The sequence below is a fragment of the Strongylocentrotus purpuratus genome, unplaced genomic scaffold, assembly GCF_000002235.5.
Source record: "Strongylocentrotus purpuratus isolate Spur 01 unplaced genomic scaffold, Spur_5.0 spur5_scaffold_9, whole genome shotgun sequence".
NCBI lineage: Eukaryota > Metazoa > Echinodermata > Echinoidea > Camarodonta > Strongylocentrotidae > Strongylocentrotus > Strongylocentrotus purpuratus.
Window position 1 is genome coordinate 9,362,194 of NW_022145615.1, and position 21,467 is coordinate 9,383,660.

Consider the following 21,467-nt stretch of genomic DNA (forward strand, 5'->3'; position numbering starts at 1 on the left):
TTCGTTGTACCGTCATCGACTCTTAATCCTTGTCTGAATTAAGTTTTCCCTTGGCCGCGCGTAGCGCGTAAGCTTTGACAGTTTATTAAATTATTATCCTTCTTTGAATTCAGTTTTTCCCCTCCCACGCGAAGCGCTGAAACGTTTGACGTTTCATTAAATTATTAGAGAAAGAAGATGATTCGTTGCACCGTCATCGACTCTTTATCCTTGTCTGAATTAAGTCCCCCCCCCATTCTTGCGCGAAGCGCGGAAGCTTTGACGTTTCATTAGATTATTAGAGAAAGAAGACGATTCGTTTTACCGTTCTCGACTCTTAATCCTTGTCTGAATTGAGTTCCCGCCCCCCCCCCCTTCCGAGCGAAGCGCGGAAACGTTGACGTTTCATTAAATTATTTGAGAAAGAAGATGATTCGTTTTACCATTCTCGACTCCCAATCCTTGTCTGAATTCAGTTGCCCCCCCCCGAGTGATGCGCGGAGCTTTGACATTTCATTAAATTATTGGAGAAGAAGACGATTCGTTGTACCGTTCTCTATTACACCTACCATGGATAAATCACGCGCCGGGAGCGTCATCATTTTGTGTTATCGGGCGAGGGCCGGGGCCGGGGCGTAGCGACCAAGCGAGATTTTGCAATGTTGAATGCTGAAATTATGCATTCTAAAAAATTCCTAAGCCCGATATGTACGTTCTTTCCGCTATATTTATTTCTAGCTATATTTCTAAATTTCCTGGGAGACTTGTCCCCATATCGGGCCCAGGATCGCCGCCCCTGTCCATGATTACTACCAACATGAGTTCTAATACAATCACAAGCGAGTCGATACGAGCTGAATCCAAATGAAGGGCAAAATAAGAGTTGTGAAGCGGCCCTACCGTTAATTTAAAATTTGACTGTTGAGTATATACCCGGCCCCCCCCCCCCCACTCAGTGTTTATTTAGGGTACGCATATGCTCGTACCCTCTTTTTGAAAGCACCCCCTATCTGAGGACTGCCAACATTTCCGAACCCCCTTTTGCTGGCTTTTTGCGGGCTTTTCCTGCCTTGGAGACCCCCCTTAATCAGGAAAAATGCTCAATGTACCCCCCTAAATTCGGAATAATTTCTCAGGAGTCCAAAGAGATGAGAGAAAAAAAAAAAAACACCCCCCTTTTAAAGAAATCTTCGGGTGAAAAGTCAAATACACCCCTTTTTTTTACAATTCTCGGGCCGGACTTTGTCGCACGAAAAGTACCCCTTTACCGGACATTTTGGCAACACGCATGCGGTCATTCCGACCTCTGAGTGGGGGGGGGGGGGCCGGGAGAATATAACTTCTATTTAAAAGACATCCAAAATATTGTGCCCTTTTCAATTTCTCACTAAAGAGTGATGACCGCAGGGGCTGTTCTTAACGTTTAACTTTGAATCCGCGGCTCGAGATTTTATGCGGCCGGCCCGGCCCCCCTCTATTCAATAACGTTTGCCAATGAGCCTTCTGGAATGTCCCCTAATCTCCCGATTACAGTTTTCCCATATTTGTCGTTACTGCCACTTAGCGCCATTTCCTTGCCTTTCCCCCTTTCTCACCGACTTTTCTTTTCCCCCCCCCCCCCCCCTCTCACCCTCTCAGTGTATCAAGGGTACGCACATGTATATTCCCCAGACGCGTATACAGGGGGGGGGGGGGGTTTGGGGGGTTAAACCCCCCCTTTAGTAATTTTTTGTGAGTAAACCCCCCCTAAATTTTTCTAAACCCCCCCCCCCCCCTTTTGGATTTTTTTTATTTTTTTTATTTTTTTATTAAAAAAAAAAAAAACAAAAAAAACAAAAAAATTCCCATGGTTGACCTCTTAGCCCCCCCCCCCCGCTTATTCAGCGGTCGGCTGAGTCGTTGCGATTTTTTTTGGACCAAAAAAAAAAAGTGACCTCTTACCCCCCCCCCCCCCCCCCCCCCCCCCCCCCCCCCCCCCCCCGCTTATTCAGCGGCTGGCTGAGTCGTTGCAAAATTTTCGGCCCGATTTATAAATGTTAACCCCCCCCCCCCCCCCCCCCCTTGAAAAAATCCTGCGTACGCGCCTGATGTTCCCTCTCTTTGAAAGCACCCCTCTGTCTCCGGTACGTGTGTAAAGTCAGTACGGGCCGGATTTTTGTGTATTGCGGGCCGGACTTTGTTTCGTGAAAAGTAACTCTTTATCGGAAATTTAGGGAACACAAATTCGGTCCCTCCGACCCCGGAGTTGGAGGGAGGGGGGGGGGGGGGGCTTTTTGTTTATCTTTTCTCTTCTATTTTCTTTTCTCTTCTTTTTTCCTTTCTCTTCTCCTTTCTTTTCTCTTCTCCTTTTTTTTCTCCTCTTCTCCTTTTTTTTTTCTTCTTCTTTTTCCTCTTTTTTTCTTCCTTTTTTTTGCGCCGCCAATAGGGGGGGGGGGGCGCCGCGGCCGTTTCGGCCCCCCTTGGATCCGCCACTGCAGTGTCACAAATAAGGTATCTAAATATGCTTATCTGACCATAATTGTAATGCCTAAAACCCCTGAGCTTTTGGGGGCTCAGCCCCTAATTGACCCCCTTCCAGGGCTCAGGCCCTTGACCCCACGCCATTTTACGCTCTACCTGATCGTTAATAATCCACTTTGAAAAACGTTCCGTTCAGTATGTTATAATTAAGGGGGGGGGGTTCCCTCCTCCCTCCTCCGCGAAGCGCAGAAGTTCTGTCGTTTTATTAAATTATTAGAGAAAGAAAAGACGATTCGTTGTACCGTTCTCGTCTCTTAAAGGGGAAGTCCACCCTGAAATTAAGTTAGTTTTAATAGGAGTAGAAAAATGAGAGAAACAAGTAAGTGAAAGTTTGAGCAAATTCCGATTAAAAATAAGGAAGTTAGGATTTTTGTGGGGGGCAGGCCCCTAGATCCGCCACTGCCTCTACCCCCTCCCCGTCACCGGCGAATACACATTTATAAACAGGAAGAAATTTCGCACAAATAATTATTCGATGCATATAGCCTACATGCATATACATGTATGACGTCGTCGTATTGTTGTCTCATCATTGGAATCGCCCGAAGTTTCCGATTCTTCGGTTGTCAGTTTGTTCGCTCTTCTTTCTCTACTCGAGTACTTAAGTAAGTAAGTAAATAAGTTAGTACTAACTTTTAGTAGAATTAGAATTGGATTAACTTTAGAGTTACTTTTACAAACTGCTGCGGTTTTTCAACGCGGAGATCTGATCGGGAATGTCGAGCTAGCTGTCACTGAAACGGTGCACCCGGCCGCCCGGCGCTCCACCGCTTGTTAAGTGCTCGCTAATATGCTTACATGTAGCCCTAAATAGCTAGCTAGCTGAAACTGATGCTAGGCTCAGGCTCAGCTCCGACGCCACTGGTAGAGGGAGGCGCGGAAGTGCGAGGGGGGGGGGGGGGGGTAGTTGCCCCCTCAACCAAGAAAGAAAAAGCAGTAGATTTATAGGAGTAAAGGTGGTTTGTATTTTTAACCCAAAAGAACATAACATTAACAATAATAAAAACCTGAATAAAATCATATAGATAAATTCCATTCAAAGAAATTAAAGGAGTTAATTGCATGGCCCATGGGCTAGATCTACAGGAATTAAATTTCTTAAACATTGCGCATATGCCCATTATATTTATCAATGGAGGTTTTTATAATAGCGATACGCGCATATCGCGGACATATTGTGTGAGAATGCGAAAAGCGTGAAGCGTGTCTGTTTTTTGTTACAGGGGTGAGAAGACATGAGCCCTAGCTGAACGCTGAGTACTGATGGGGCCAGGGGGGGGGGGGGGGGTTATTTCTTATTCGATACCAGTGATTTACAAATGTTGCTAAAATGACATGATTTTCTGGTATTTTTTCTCAATTTTTTTGTAAGTCATACATGCATTTGTTGGAAAATTAGAATTTCCCAAATATACTGTAGATCTAGGCCTAAAGGTGTCGGGCTAAAAATATATATGCTTATTTAGAAGCCTTTATGTCATGGTCCCTCACTTTGTGAAAAAGTATGTACAGAGAAAAAAAGAAAGAGAGAGAAAACAAATAAGTGACCTACATTTGTAGCTGCCAATGTCACAAATGACCTGCATTGTAGGTATCAAAATATGCTCATGCAGCTGACTGTTATAAATGCCTAAAACCCCAGAGCTTATGGGGGATCTGCCCCCTGGACCCCATCAAGGGCCTTAAAGAAGGCCCCTGGATGCTCATCTGACTGTAGTTCAATATTAAAACTTCTGAGCTTCTGGGAGCTCTGCCCCCTGGAACACATCAATGGCCTTAAAGAAGGCCCCTGGATGCTCACCGTAATTAAATACCTACATGTAAAACCCCTGAGCTTCCGGGGCTCTACTCCCTGGATTCTCCGCCAATTAGTGACCTGCCAGTGTCACAAATAAGGTATCTAAATATGCTTATCTGACTGTAATTTAATGCCTAAAAACCCTGAGCTTCTGAGGGCTCAGCCCCTTGACCCCCTGCCGAGGCTCAGTCCCTAGCTGGACCCCACACCAGCATACGCTCTACATGTACCTGATCGTTAATACTCCACTTTGAAAAACGTTCCGCGGGGCCTGCATGTAATTTGCAAGAGTAGTGGTGATACAAATTTTTTTTCTTCCCCCCCCCCTTCCAAACGTTTTTGCTCATTATGTTACTGCCCCTGGAATGTTTGTCCCCCCCCCCCCCCCAATCCCAAACTGCTTCCGGCGCGCCTGGGGATCATGCATCTTAAATAATTAAATTAACCGTCTGACATGTCTGGTATGGGGAATTAATTAATAAAACTGACATTTTGTCAGCTGTAGTCAAAGGTTTAACCGTCCGGTATCCGACCTCCCATCCGTTTTCAATTGGACGGTTTTGTCTTCCTGTTTATTTTTTATTTATTTATTTTTTATAATTTTTTTTTTTTTTTTAAAGTTTTGATTTATGCCTCTCCACGGTCACCTGGCGCTATGCCTTGCAATGTCTCCCAGCTCAGTAATCGGTGTGTTGACTTACCACTCTGAAACTAGAACAACACTTCAATTTGTCTGTCATCTTGGTTTGAAAGTAATCTTTGTAATATATCTCAATATGTAATTTATAATAATAATTCATCCAATTTTTCTTCTATTACACACGCGTACCACAAGGTTCTATCCTAGGTCCTCTACTGTTTTTAATTTGCATTACACATTCTTTTCAAAACGACACAAATCGGTGCCTTCAAATGCACCACGTTAAATGAAAGTCCTTCCTGCTTTTTCACACGGACCTGGCTTGCTTTAAAAAAAAAAAATTGTTTAACTGAAAACCGTTGACTGGCAGTTAAACGGAATTGGAGATATCTGTGATGTTACAACAGTGTTGTAACAACACTATTGTCAACCTTCCCCAAATACAGGCCTCATTACATAAGCGGGTTGCAAAATTTTGTGATCATATGGTGATGAGGCGGGCTGAAACCAGGGGCATCGGAACTGTCCCATCATTTTTTTGTTGAGGGGGGGGGGGGGGGGGAGGAGGTTGGTTAGACACTTTGGGGCCCCATCTCGAATGGAATTTTGGCAAATAAACTACTTTCATATAGCCACCCTCCCCTCTACAGTGTATATGGCAAACAAACAACTTTAATGTCATATGGACTAGATCTTGAGTCTATTTCTGTTATTTCCAAAGGTTATTAAATGTTTCAAATTAAAACAAAAGAAAGTAAGACTCTGCATTGTTCTTTTTGTAGAATTCAGCTTTGTTTTAGCATGTTAAGTATAGAAAATTAGAAATAGAATCTAATCCAAGCCTATATTCAGTTATTATTTTCATAAGTCTTTTTTTAAGACATGTAGGCCTACCTAAAATAAATAGAGGTTCTGTAAGATTACTACTATAGGGATCATACAAGTTAAAACTCCAAAGCAAGCTTCAACTAGGCCAAGTCCACTCCAAAAATAAATTGCTTTTAATAAATGCAGAAAAACAAGAGAAACAGAGCATTCTTTTGATAGTAGAAATCAGTTTACTAACAAGGAAGTTATCTTTTTAAAAGTATGAACAACTATGGAACTTAGAAAATCTCTACACAAATTGCAAATTTGGTTATCAGTTTGTGACGTCATTGCCTCACTATTTATTAATATTTTTATCCCATTAGTTTCCTGTTTTATCCTCAAAAAATTGATCTCCCCCTGCCTTTGCCCAGGTTATATGATTTGTATCATATTGCGTGCATTGCATTTCACAAAATCTTTTATGAACTTTGAAGAATTGATGCTCTTTTCTGAATATTATACATGTACAGTATATTCATAATCATTGATTGTGTACATATGAATAGTTTATCATAATTCCCATTTTCATGATTAAACTGAAAAAAAATACTCCATATTATTAGTGCATCCACACAAAAACACATTACTATCTCCCTTGTATCCTTCTTCTGCTAAGATTGAAGATCGTCGGCACTGTGATTGTGCTGAAGTTCCATAAAAGGCTTTCTATAGGTCAATGAGGTAGGCCTACACATGTACATGTACTTAGTATAAAGTATAGGATAAATGTAGAACTTGTGTGAGGAAATAAGATTGTTATGGGGAAAATTAGAAATTGATATTATCAATATACCGTAAAGAAAACAATTAGTGGATAGGGAGGCAATGACGTCACAGACTCATGAGTGAGTTGCCAATTTGTCTTGTGATTTTCAAAGTTTTTCATGTCATTAAAAATTCATACAGTGTAACTTAGTTATCCGATTTAGCTCAAACTTTTTTTTGATTGGTTTGTCTGATTTTTCTGCTTCTATTGAAAGTAACTTATTTTTGGAGTGGACTTGCCCTTTAATATTACTAGTACTTTTTCTCTTTTTTTAAATCATTGGTCTCTAACAAAGAAGCATTTAATTAACTAAGGAGCAGTTATTGTTTTTTCCTATGTTTTTCTATCCTTTTTTTTTCAATTTTTAATTAATTAATTAATTAATTTATTTATTTATTAATTATTATTATTAGGTGGTCTGTCATTGGCAGATCACGTATCGATTTCGGCAGAATATTCTTTCTTTATTCTTTATCTTTATTTATTTGACACCCACTTCAGTATAGTCTATTTCTTTCAATTTTAGCACAGTCATAGGTCACTGTCATAAGCCGTGTCGTCAACATTTACAAGTTCATTGTAAATGGGATTTTATTAAAACATTCATAACTTTATTCTCATTTGTGTTGCGTTCTCACTTACCGGTACTTATTTTGATATATGATTTTTCTACTTCTGTAAACAACAACTTTTGGCCCAGAGAAATAAAGGAAATTCAACCATATAATGTCAAATTGGTCTATTAAAAGGAACCGGTAACTTTGTCTTAGATCTTTTAACAAAATCGTTGATTTAGCTCATGCTGCAATGATAATTATAAACCTTTAGGTCAGTCAGGAACCCCATGACTTTTACAATCCGATTGCCTGTCTGATTATCAAGATTGAAAATCGTAATCAAATTTTGCGTTTGCCAAACGGTTTTCATAATAGTACAGTCTATTGGGGAAAAAGAGTATGGTAAAACCGGTCGCTCAAAGGTTTTTACTTTTTTGAGGCACTTCTTGATCATCAATTTTGAAGGGCAAATTTTGTAGGGCTTCAATATAACGCCATATACACGTAGGGCCGTGCATCTCCGTTTTAAAATTGTTTAACGATCCCTTTAAAAGCTAACAGAAAGCAGCAAAGCAGAACATGTACAAATTAAATCAAACAGTATTTTTTTTCAAATACTGGTAAAAATCGTTAATTATATTCTCATTATTTATGATCTGATTTCTTTGAAAATTTGGCCATCATGTTTCTCTCAATTTTTGTTTGCTTTCAGAAAAGACTTTTGGTATAGATCCATGTCCCTGCCATTTTTATGATCGCCAGATTCCAAATACCATGCACTATACATATTTTTTTTAATGTTAGTTGTTATTAGTACAGTATTTCTATTTTTACAAGGTAGCATTGTCAGTTACAAAACTGCTTTCCACAGTGGCCTTGTTGGCCTAGATTAATGGTATTTAAAATATGAATAAAGATTGAAATTTGATAGATATCATAACTACATGTACATTTGTAAGTTCTGTGTAAAGATACATGTAAAAAATAATGTATCAATAAGGAAAGAAGGCGAATCAAAAGACTTTCATCTCAAATTACAAAAAGCAACAATAACAAATTTACCAAAAATGTACAAAAGACAAACAAACTTTTATATTTTGTAAACCTATTTTGGACAACATATTTGTTTAAGGTTTCAGGAAATGGATATTATTTAGACAAGTGTTCCCCATAATACTTGACTGGGTGTGTACAAGTACATGTAGTGTACTTATCTATGCAGTCATGAAGGTGTGTCAATATTAAAAGTAATGCCTATTGCATGTACGTTCCTAGCTGCTCTAGTGTATATTAGAAGGGAATTCCCCTTTACACTACCTTATCCATGTATCGCACAGCAACGTACTGCACAATGGGACAATGGCTTTATTTTGTTTATGAATAGGAGAGACAGCTATGGCAAACGCCAGTGAACCTTGGCACTGCATGTAATGTCAATGATACAATGCTTCGCTTTTATCACCTTGATCACTACATGTTGTATTCATGATGCAAGCTGCCAGCATTTTGCTTGCATTAAATGTACATGCTGTACTACATGTATATAAATGAACATAATAGTGGTACACAGGTGAATGCATAAAATTGGCAAATTGGCTGTTCAATTTCCCCTGGAAAGTGTTGAACACAACAAAATATATATACTGTATGTGACGTTGTGTGAACTACTGGCTAGATCTGAGTTTAAGATTTTCATTACATTGACAAATAAAAGGTGACAAGATGGCACATTATACAAACAAGAATATACTGTAATTGATGAATCGCAGTTGTATCAATAAAATTGTTCCAAATACTTGAGCTTTGTACATCAATGTTGAGGGTCTGTATGATCTGCGGAGATATCACTGGTGTTTGAATTCCAACTGTTGTGTTATGGGACATGGCCTAATGTCGAGTATAACACACTGTAGATTATGGATACAAATAAGTGAGATCTTCGAGACGATTATAGCGTCACATCTTACTTGGGTAAGAGGTTTATTGGCGCGGCCCAATATCCCGCGTCACAATGATATGCGTGCGCGCATCATGTAGTTCGTCATAATACAACATCCCCTTTTCCTTACAAAAAAAAAGGAACAATGAGTTTGACAGAAATATATATATATCTGTGTCCTTTTTTTTTCCTTTTTCTTCAAATATGTGTATCACTTCCGGCTGAGCCTAACTTGTAGGCATACTCTTTTTTTAATGAACGAATGACGTATTTGTAGATTGCGCTATTTTTTTTTTTTTTTAGACAATAACTCGATCTGAACACACAACAGTTCAAACTTGTAACACATGCATATCCTGTGCATGTAAACTATTTGATTAACTCAAATTTCAAACTCAATACATGTATATATAATTTTGCAGAACATTGATCTTGTTCAGAGTTTTGGTATTGCCCTAATACTTAGGCTGTTGTTTGGTTCTGAATAACAAGCAAATTTCTTATTATCAACAGATTATGGATTGATACACAAACCAGGAAGTACGGTTTCAATTACGACATTTATAACATTTTAGATCATTTTTGTTATCGCTTCAATAAAATCACTTGATGCATTTTCTGATCTTATTTGTTTGTTATTTGTTTGATGTTATTTGCTTGAATTGACTTTGTATTGTAAATGTTTTTTTTTATTTTTATTTTCATCAGAATGTGAAAATAAAAAATCGAAAAAAATTGAAGTAACATTTTATATCATTTTTGTTGTTGCTTCCATAAGATCACTTGATGCATTTTTCTGATCTGATTGTTGTGAATACTTTGGGTTTAGGTGTAGTCCTGATAGCGTTGTGGCTTTCTGATCATTCTACCAGACCTGGTAGATGTAACGCTTGGGTGTGTGTTCTTGTGTGGGGTAGGTGGTGTGTTTGGATCGGCCGATGACTGTGTTTCATCCTCCACGAAGCTCACACGCCTTCGTACAGGGCTCACTATTCCTTCATCCTGAATGGAGGTGCTAGTGGATGGTTTGTGCAATTCCCTGAGATGGGACCTGTTCCTCCGTAAGGAGGACCTGTTTGGTGTCTCCACCACATATGAGTTCCGCTCCTCACATATCCTGGACACCCTGGCGGGTATCCAGCATTTTCGTTCATCCAAGACCCTCACTCTCTGGTCCACACGGAGTGGTGCGAGGATGGGTCCAGCCGTCCTGTCATGTTCTTCTTTCATCCTCACCTGCCTCTGACGCATATTTTCTTGGACCTCGTCGGTGTTTCTCGGGTTTGACAGATGGCTTGGCAAAGTGGTCCTGATTTGCCGTCCAAGTAGGAGTTCTGCCGGTGAAGGTATATTTGATCCCAAAGGAGTGGCCCGGTAGTGGAGGAGTGCAACCTGGGTGCCCTGACCGGTCTCTCTGCACTTCTTCATGATTCCCTTTATCGTCCTCACGTTCCTCTCTGCCATCCCGTTGGACCGGGGGTACCGGGGTGATGAGGTTGTGTGTTCGATCCCCCATTTTTTACACATGTCTCGAAATGGCTGGCCAGCATATTGAGGTCCGTTGTCCGATATTATCAGCTCTGGTACTCCGAAGAAGCTGAATGATGCACTTAGTGTGTTGGCAACCACTACACTGCTAGTATTCCGGAGCTTGTGAACCGCTGCCACCATGTTGTGTTATGGGACATGGCCTAATGTCGAGTATAACACACTGTGAATTATGGATACAAATAAGTGAGATCTTCGAGACAATTATAGAGTCACATCTTACTTGGGTAAGAGGTTTATTGGCGCGGCCCAATATCCCGCGTCACATTGATATGCGTGCGCGCATCATGTAGTTCGTCATAATACAACACCAACTGAATTTCCATTTTAAAGGTTCATTTGCATTTCACACTAAGGGTGTGTTTATGCTTCATTTTTTCAGGCAAGAATGAGGCTTTTGATATGCGTTTAGTTCACACCACGGTTGCGTCCTTTCTCATTTTCATAGAATCACCGATAAACGGCGATCATAATCGTAAACTCACAATAAGGTGCGTTTACGATCGGCGTTTCTCCCAAAAGATGTTTTTTTTTGGGAAGCATATTAAAACGCACAATCATTTGTAAACGCGTTTAAAGGATGTCGTAATTCACATGAAAATCTGCGCGCTTGTTTTTTTCTCAAGCGGGCATGCGCATAATTATACAGGACTTGGGAGCGTTTGGCGAGCTCAAAGAGAAGGATATACTTCTGTCTGGATTTTTAATAATATGAAAATCAGGCTTTCTGACATGTCTATTCAGGAATGGAGTGCAGCTACATGGTTTGTGAAAAGTACCTGCAGATATTATGTAAGAAGTAAGCAATAACTTCAAGTAAATTTAGATGTAGAACACATAGATTAACTGTTATTAAAGGCATCAGTCAAGTTCACCAGTTGAATTTTTTTTTCTTCATGGGAATTCATATTAAATTGTATTCCTTGCTTTTGTGGTATTCTTACAAGGAGGGCAGTGTACATGTTCATGTATCGTCCTCCCCCCCACCCACCCTGAGAACAACATCAACATTTGAAGAAGAACAAAAAAAGGCAGAAAAAACCCTTCCCTTCCCCCTCCCTCCCCCCTCCCTTCTCCCTCCCTTCCCCCTCCCTTCCCCCTCCCTTCCAAAAATAAAAAAGTCCTTAAATTTGTAGATGTACCGTATTTGCCGGCGTAAAGGCCGCACCGCCGTATAGGCCGCACCCCCGATTTTGACATTTAAAAAAAAAAAAAAAAAAAAAAAAAAAAAAAATTGTTTTTTTATTTTATTTTGGTTGTTGTTGTTGTTTTGTTGCCGAAAACCCACGCGGGGAAGGACCTTCATTTAACATCGAGGTGCAGTTAAAGGCGCTGATTTGTGCTTGTAAACTTGTCACAAAATAATAGTAACAATGTCGTTTTTAGAAGAATGTGTAAGATCATTAATGTGAATTAAAAACAAAAGAGTACTAGGTCCTAGGATAGTACCTTGTGGTACACCATTTGTTATATAAAAAAAATTGAGGAATTATTATTATAAACTACATATTGAGATCTATTAGAAAGATTACTTTCAAACCAAGATGACAGACAAATTTTAGTGTTGTTGTAGTTTCCGAGTGGTGAGTCAACACTGATTACTGAGCTGGGAGACATTGCCAGGCATAGCGCCATAAATCAAAACTAAAAAAAAAAAAAAAAAAAAAAAAAAAAAAAAAAAAAAAAAAAAAAAAAATCTTTTTTTTTACTCTTTCGCCGCATAGGCCGCACCCCGACTTTTTGATATTTTTTCTTCCAAAAATACTGCGGCCTATACGCCGGCAAATACGGTAGTGTATATGGTATAGATGTTGCACATACTTGTAAGCACCCTGAGCTAATTAGCAAAAACGGGAGTGCCCAACATACAAGTGCTAAAGTTCAAGTACTGCATGTTGTGATGGTGGATCATTGCATGTTTGTAACTAGGGAGTTGTCACTGATGAATGCTGTGTACTATACATTGTAGAGACAACAATTCCCTCCCATTTCTCATGCAGTGGACAATTAATAGACGTGTGTATATGTGTGCATGCTAGCCAACAAATGTATGCTGTTATTTCCTCCCATCATAACTCATAAACTCTCAAAGTAAAGAAAACATGACTGATTAACCATGCATGAAATCATGTATTACTCATAACATATAAATATTTAAACAAGTTAATGAAACAAATGTACACAGTAGTGTGTTTGTTAATCATTTTGCTAGTTCATATGTACGAACATTGTATTCAGTGTATTAAAGTGCATGTGCATTATGCTAATTGAAACTCTACATACCTTCAGAACTACCGGTACGTATTGTCTACATGTACATTGTACACTGTATATATACACACACATGAGGTACATGATTTTTTTTGTATGGTTATTTAATTAGCATGAAAGTTAATTGTTGTAAACGAGAAATTAACTATTTCATCCAGCCTAATTTAGGCTGCATGCTAACATGTTCATATACATGTAGGCCCTTACTCAAAGAATTATGCTTTGTTCTCTGATGATAACAAAATTAAATTTCATTTCATTTTCACATAGTTTCATTTTTCATTTCCTGATTGAGCATGTACATATATGTCAGATTTAAATACTGTAAATTATTATGGTCTGACGATAAATTAGGTTCTGATGAAATGAGTATGTATCACAAGAAAATCAAGCAATTTCAAGAGTAAAATATAGTGTACAAACAATTTATTTAAGAGCCATCGGCTCTATATAATTAAACATGCAAATAATTGACAAGAATAAAATGATTCAGCATCACTATGAACTTAGATAGGAGTATATCCTATCACTGTTTATGTCGACTTATCGTTACTCAATTATATCACAATATAATTCTCCATATTTCCAAAGGAAAAAAGATTACCTGATGACCAGGTCATCCTTCGAGGTATAATACAGTTAATCTCCCACCGACTCTAGCCCGGTCTTTATATAAAAAGTATACTGTTGTGGGTTAGAGAGTCCCGATTTAGAGTTCGTAAATACCACCTCTTCCTGTTTCTGAATAGGCGGAACGAAATACTCTGGTGTATGTTGTAACCCGGTGCGATGATGCATGACTTGCTAAGCCTGACCGGTGTACGACTGCAACGTGCGTTGACTCAACGACTTGACGCGAGTATGTTGCCTGAGCGTGTCGACTACGAACACATGTCCATTACGAACACATGTCCATTCACTGATGGTGCCTAGGGTTATGGCTACGAACAACATCTATTCATCTAACACCTGTCCATTACATTCTCTGTCTAAAAAAGAAATCCCAGTCACATTGTGACATACATATACTTTATGTTGTGTGTCACTGTGAATACATCAACTGGTTATACATGTACATGTATGTATCGGTACATGTAGCTTTATTTCCATTAGATTTTACATATTGTAAACACAATTATCTAGAAGGAGTACATGTATGTGAATGTATTTACCAGTTTATTTTTATAAGTGATATTTCTTCAAAGTTTGTATGTACAGTACAGTAAAACCTGTCTATTAAAGGCTAAGTCCACTCCAAAAATAATTTGCTTTTAATAGATGCAGAAAAACAGGAGAAACAGAGCAATTTTTTAAAAGCAAATTCAGATAAATAATAAGGAAGTTGTGACTTATTGAAAAAGAATGAAAAATTAAGTATGGAACTTAGAAAATCACTACACAAATTGCCTATTTGGTTATCAGTTTGTGACGTCATTGCCTCACTATTTATCAATTGCTTGATATGTTTTTATCCCATTAATTTTCCTTTTTGTTCCCCAAAACTTGATTTCTCCATGCCTTTGCCCAGGTTATATGATTTGTATCATATTGCGTGCAAGACATTTCACAAAAATCTTTTATGAACTTTGAAAGATTGATACTATTTTCTGTATATTGTACATTCATAATCATTGAATTTTATATAAATAGTTTTTTTCTCACTTTTTTCATGAATGAACTGAAAAAATTACTCTATTAGTGCATCCACACAAAAACCTATTACTATCAATATAACTTGGATGCTGGTGTGAGGAAATAATTTTTTGATTGACAATTTAATTAGTGGATAGTGAGGCAATGACATCACAGACTCATTAGTGAGTTGCCAATTTGTCTTGTGATTTTTAAAGACTTTCATGTCATTAAACATTCATAACTTTATTATGTGTCCGATTTTGCTCAAACTTTGCTTAATGGGTGTGTCTAATTTTTCTACATGTACTTCTATTGAAAGTAAGTTATTTTCGGAGTGGACTTGCCCTTTAAGGCCACTCGAGGGAACCAGAAAAAATGGCCTTTCTTTTTAGACAGATTCTACAGCACACTTTTCTCTGTTCAGGGAGACAAATTGCATGACTACTATAGACAGGCAGGTGGCCTTTATAGAGAGGTTGCCACTATGACATGTTTGACTGTATTTTATCAAATTTAACGATCCTTTTTTTCTCTGTCTTCTACATCCCCCTCCCCCTAATCTTCCGTTGCAGATTTGAGAATTGACATTTTACCTGAGGTGAACTCTTGACGTCATGGCTGCCCATAGGCTGCTGCTAACTGTTCTCTGCTTCTGTGCCGTGCTATGCTTGGTACATGCAAATCTGAGGGCCAATCATACTCAAAAGATAATAACCTCAATGAGCTGTAAGTTTACCACTTTCCCTATTTTGTTTTTATTTTATTTTTTAAATACAGATAATTGCAACCTGTACTTATACTTTTTATATCTATTTCTAACCAACAATAATATATGAGAAAGTAATATTTGACCACCACTTCTTCTGCTACTGCACTACTGAACTAGTAATAATGGGGATAATGATGAAGATGACTACTACTATTACTACTACTACTACTACTACTACTACTACTGCTACCAAATTTTACATGTAAACTGAAAATTTCAAGGACAAGCACTTATTGGCCCGAATTCACAAAGCAAGGTTTGAGCTCAGACCAAGGTTTGAGCTCAAACCTCCTTTTGTTTCGCCAAACCTCCTTTTGTTCTTTACAAACCAGGTTTGTAAAAAATGCGTAAAACGCGTCATATGACGTACGAAAACCTTGGTCTGAGCTCAAACCTCCTTTGTGAATTCGGGCCATTGTGTACGGTACTTAAAGTTAATACAAAGTTTTGGGAAATTTTGAAAATTGGATGGTGGTGATTCTTTTCAATTTGGATATATTTGGATGCCCCTGTGGATGTAATATAAGCACTAGAAAATTTATCCCCTAAAACAGTTCTGCTTTCGAGAAAAATTGAATATAAAAATTTACCGGTGCTCCCAGTAAATTTTGATTAATTTCAAATAGCGCTGTACGGCCGTACAATGGTAGCTGCAACCATGAAAATTTCAGAATATGTAGTTGTGATTTACAATTTCCAAATGGGAATAGCTATTCGGTCGATTTTAGTCAAGAAACATTGTTTATAGCTTAATTAATATCTTGACCTTGAGAGGGAGCTATATAACATGAAGAGTTTATTATTCATAATTTCATAACTTTAGAATCGATTTCAAACGTGACAACGATCACTGAATATTGTAGGGTCGCATATGCTTCCAATATGTTCATTTGAACCCAATTCATGACCCCATACCAAAACTTTGTATTACCTTTAACAACGTTCCGCAGTATTGTTTGTGCTCATGCACCCTAGCTGTGCAGGGCAAGCTGGTTATTCTTGCAATGCCTGGAGTTCCTGGTATTGTGCATCCCTGCACAACTAAGATGAGCACAAACATTGATGCAGAAAATTTTAAAGGTAAAGGTATGCCAAATTAAGTTTTAAAAGGGGTGCTTAACCACACATGTAAAATTATTACATAAAGTTTGGTGGGGAAAGGGTAGACAAATTGCATGCTCTCATTGTATTTGAAACTTTGCATTTAATATCCAAAATCTTGAATATCGTGTTTACATTGTCTAACTTGCTACAACTTTCTTAAACTACTGACATAACAGTGCCTAGAACAAATTTAAGATAGGAGAGTGAAGTTTTCACTACAGTGGCCCAGTAATATGAAAGAGGTTACCACATTAACTACGAGCTAGTACCTCTGTTTAAGTGCTGTGATGATACTGCAAACCATTGCAGCATTGGGGACGATCAGAGGAAGGTAACGAAAATGAAAATGAAAAATAATTTTTTGCAGGCAACATTGTGAATGAATGAGAAGTCGGAAAATCAATATTTGTCGTGAGGATCACATTTTTGTGAAGTCATAAAATTCAGCAGTAGTGTGTGTGCTTGATGCTGGTCTTACGTGGCTGAAATACTGCCTTTGTTTTTGGTTAATTTTATAACCGTGTACACAGATAGGAAATTACACGCAAACTCACAGCACTACCTCTGTTGAACCATTCAAAAAGTTTCTCAAAATGTATGTATTTTATACGTTATAGTTGGTTTTAAATTTGTAGTTGTATGTTTTGTAAGTTTTCATATATATTGCGGGTTACTGGTTTTAGCTTTTCTGTATAGTGCTTCAATCAGTTAATAATTGGATATAGCACTATAGAAGAAGCAATTATTATTATTATTATTGTATAATTTATTTCATGTGTGATATCAGGTGGGTTTTCTGTAAATGAAGTGCTAACATCGTCATCGTGTAACACAAACCTTCAGCAGGTCTTTAAGCTGCTTCATGTGGACAGCGACAGGGTTCTTATTGGAAGCACAGAATGTCTGTATGTTCTTGATCGTAATCTGGTAAGTTTGGCCCAAACACAGCTGCAATGACTCTAGTATCCACTGTACAATGTAGGTCCAGTTCAATGATTTGAAATGTACCAAAACTACCAATTACCAGATCTACATGTTTTGCCCCTTAATAATGAAAGGGGTTTCATGTGGCTATATTGTATTCAAAATAAGAACTTCACAAAAGAGATTTACACTTACGTCAATATAAAATGAAACTCTGCGGTTGACCACGTCATACATTATCATATTTGATCATGTTGGCTCTGGAAATTGCATTGATGTTCATGTGAGAATCACACATTTCAATAGGCCAAATGGAGGCAGTTGAGATTGCCCTGAAGCCACTGCGACCATGTTCCATGCAGTGGCGGATCTAGGGAGGGGGCCCGGGGGACCCGGACCCTGGCCCTCCCCTGGGAAAAAAACACAGGTAAAAACACGTTAATTTTACCTTTATTTGGTGACGGGCCTCCCTCCACTGGGCCTCAAGGGGGGGGGGGGGTGGAGAGGTGCGAATTTTCAAATTTCGAGTATTATCAAGCCAGCGCGATTTCCTAATTTTCGGGAGAAAAAAGAAGAAAAAAGAGTACTCCTTCCCCCCCCCCCCGCTTATTCACTGGCTGTCAGTTCGCCGCTAAATATGTTCTCACGAATTGGGCCCCCTCTTAGGCCCTGGCCCCTGGCTCCATGTGCATTAAACTTGCAATTTTTTCTTTTGTCAGACATACATCAATTCAACCCAGCTATCTCTGGATGGTGTGGATCTTGCCAATTGTGAAATCACTAATTCTCAAGAGGTTTGTACAATATTAAAAGGAAAATACAACCTTGATACAACGACTCTAAAAGAAAGCAGAAAAGTCAGAGTAGAAGAAAGTTTGAGTGAAATCAGACAACAAATAACGAAGTTGTGATTTTTGAAAATTTGTTACCGGTACTTCTATACCGGTATATATGCATGGGGATTTCAAATTGGCTGAATTGGTAATGTCAGTGTTAATATACATATTGCTGGATGACCCATTTGTTTCAACATATAAATTGGCTATAATGTCAAGTTCTCAAAACGTATTACTCAGGATTGTCCCTCGTTTTGGAGAACCTATAGTGAGATCATAATATATTTTGAGTAGTCCCCTATTGAAGAGAGAAGGCACTTAGGAGAAAAAATTAATTGATGATATTTTTGTAAAACGCAAAAATAAAGAGTTTATAACACAATGCACTGACAAAATTGCCAATTTGATATTTGCATAGCTATCGTGATCATTGCAAACTTTCACCATTCTGTTTATCTTACTTTACTTCTTTCATAGTAATACACATATTCTAAAGGTTAGAATGCTCTTTAAGGGCAGATCAGACCTCACTGATTTAACAACAATTAACTACCGGTATATTGAAAAATCAATTCCAAATCGCTCCCCACCTGTGTATGTATAAAAGGCTATGGAAATTGTTATAGATCAGACCTTAAAGACATATGCACATGAGTGTCCCTTTAATAACCATCAGCAGTTCCCAATTCGTACACAAAAAATAGTGATTTTACACTGCCTTGCCAATTTAGGGACTTAATTGATTACTTGCAATTAAATCTCTTTTTGCTCATGAATAAAATGTGTGGTGAAAAAATTATTTGAATGAATGAATTTGCTCAACCTTTGATGATAGTGAAACATTGCTGTGTAAATTTTTTCCTAGTGACCCCAGAAACATTGACTTTTGCTACTTCAACAATTGCTCCTGGCTTTCATCATGGGTAAAGAGTTTGGGTTTGGGTTTCTATTGGTTTAAGGATAGGGTTAGGGTAGGGGTAGGGCTAGGTGTTCTGTTGGGTGTAGGGTTGAAGTTAAATATTTCGGTTAGGGTGGGAAATTTTAATGGAGCAATTGTTGCTGGTGGAAATGTCTTACAATCATTTTCCTTCATCCTGCATGCGCAGAAGGACTTCCTATGCAAGAACTACATCACATATGCGCATGGAGTGAACGAAACAACAGCCCGTGTGTGTGGGACCTACGACTCTTTGAATCCACGCTGTTGGACTTGTCGATATGATGGCACAGTATGTATAAGTAGTGTACATGTATTTGTGGTGTTATAGTCGATCAAAATGCATGTTAGATGGTTGAATCATTCCAATACGCAATCGCAACAACCTTTAAAAAAACCTACATGAAAGTTAGCTTCAGTGGCCTTGTACATTGCCTTTTGAATGTGCAAACATTAAAAAGACATGTTACGTAATCCATGTGTGATTTCTAAGGGACATACATGTTGAATAGGGTATTTGAGTTGATATCTCGTCAAAGTTTATTCAATCGTGTACCATGGAAAGATATAGAGAGGAGAACATCATGGTTTGGATGACTCTAGTTTTTTTGTTGAAATTCTTTTTTTTCTTCTCTATTTAAAATAATTGTAATGCACTAAATAGCATTTGATGATGATCGATGATGATAATAATAACAACTTTGAGACTTAATTTTTTTCTTGATATTTCTTATGCCTCATTGAGTAACTGCAACCTTGAAATTGAGAAATTTATCTCAAGATGGACATATTGTCAAGGTTTTCTCTGAAAGAACACACTTGAAGATACCATACAAGAAATAAGTGGCTAATTTCAGCCAATACAAACTCATCCTCGTAGTAAAAGCCCTTGATACAAGTACATATACACATTTACATGCACATGAATGTCAAAGATGTAGTTTGTAAATTGTGCTCTATTCTTGATCATGAGTTTTATGACTGTCATTCTTACTTTGCAGAGTTGCGGTGTTGGATACAAGACCCTAGTTATGCCAAGGACTCCAACAGAGAACTTCACAGTCACCGTCACTAACATAACAGGTGAGTATATTCAATTTTTTCTGCCATATGTTCCTTTTCACATTGAAGATCTATTATTAAAAGGCTCTTGTCTCTTGCCTTTCAGTCACATGTTTATTGAATCATTGTGACAGAAGTGTGGAGGTGTCTTGGTATAGTGGTTCATTTACTTATTGAGGATTTAAATCCCTGCCTAGGACTAACGTCCTTTGGGAAGACATTTATTCACATATTCCGCTCTCCACCCTTAGATAAATGGGTACCTCGCAATTGCTGGGGTAATAATAATTTCAGGGCCCTCATGAAGAAAAGCATTGATGCTGATGAGACTTCCTTTTGTAACAAAATTATTATTCTTATAGAAGTTTCAACAAGATAAATGAAGGCACAACTTTTTCATCAAGTCTGTAAGAACTTAGTTTACAATAAATGATTTGTTTCTTTCCGGCTTTGTCTGTGATTTTGAAGCTATTAATCCAGATGTCGCATGCTGGTGGTTTCTCTGAATATTACCTAAGAAAAGAGGAGCTAGAGTTAAAATCTAGATCAGTGCTCCACACATGCCCTGGCATGGTAGTTCACGGTTTCCAGGTCATCTTGGGTTGGCAGGTGTTCCATTGTCTGTTACTGGCCACATTAACGTGCTGTTTGTTCGTCTCCGAAACCCCACCTCCGCATTAGGACTCCGCATTGTCTGTAACTAGTTCTTTGACGGTTGATCGAGGCTCAGCCATGAAGGCCAAATCTTGCTGGAGCCGGATGCGAGGGATTCCTTGGGGCTGAGCGAGAGTTTATGTGGAGTGGTGTGGAGGTGGTTAGACCACAAGGTCATCCTTTGGTTGTGAGGGCTGGTATTAAGGGGCTCTACAGTGTTCAGGAAGCTTTGTCTGGATTTGAGCCGCTTGCCAACTGGCTGTTGTTGGAAGAGTAGGTGGAGTGGATTATTTTCTTGGTTGTCCTTTTCTTTCTGGGACAATACCAACCTTCTGATGTGTGGTGGGACATTACAGCAAAGCAGGTAGAGGTCTTCTGCTTTAGTTGGCCTAAGGCAACCATAATGGCTCTGCAAGATGAATTTAGAGCTGGGTCAATCTTGGGGCGCATGGGTTGACCTACTCCATACTGGTGATGCATACTCCGCAGCAGAGAAGCAAAGCGCAAGGCCTGTTATCCGCATTGTTCTTGCATTGGTCCCCCAGTTGGTGTTGGCTAGCTTCTTGAGGATGCTATTGCGGGCTCAAACTTTTGCCTTTGTGTTGACAATGTAGTTCTTGTAGGTACAGTGTAAGGGAGCTATCCAGTGTGATGCCTA

The 21,467-nt window shown here is 38.6% G+C and overlaps 2 protein-coding genes across 5 annotated transcripts in view; one reads left to right on the forward strand and one right to left on the reverse strand.

Annotated features, from left to right (window-relative positions):
• Positions 1-2,994: 2,994 nt before the first annotated feature.
• LOC100892024 (semaphorin-2A) overlaps positions 2,995-21,467 on the forward strand; it is a 67,618-nt gene continuing 49,145 nt past the window's right edge. For 2 of the 4 annotated variants that reach the window (XM_030976495.1, XM_030976497.1), the window contains exons 1-6: positions 2,995-3,104; positions 15,096-15,249; positions 17,184-17,323; positions 18,040-18,114; positions 19,263-19,385; positions 20,086-20,176. In XM_030976495.1, the coding sequence (XP_030832355.1) occupies positions 15,138-15,249; positions 17,184-17,323; positions 18,040-18,114; positions 19,263-19,385; positions 20,086-20,176 (541 nt within the window). In that variant the 5' untranslated portion in view covers positions 2,995-3,104; positions 15,096-15,137. Of the gene's footprint in view, positions 3,109-15,095; positions 15,250-17,183; positions 17,324-18,039; positions 18,115-19,262; positions 19,386-20,085; positions 20,177-21,467 lie in introns of all 4 variants that reach the window. The other 2 variants (XM_030976496.1, XM_030976498.1) reach the window with 2 other exon arrangements.
• LOC105440141 (uncharacterized protein K02A2.6-like) lies at positions 9,895-10,740 on the reverse strand. The gene has a single exon (XM_011669949.2). The coding sequence runs from the start codon at positions 10,738-10,740 to the stop codon at positions 9,895-9,897; it is 846 nt and encodes a 281-aa protein (XP_011668251.2).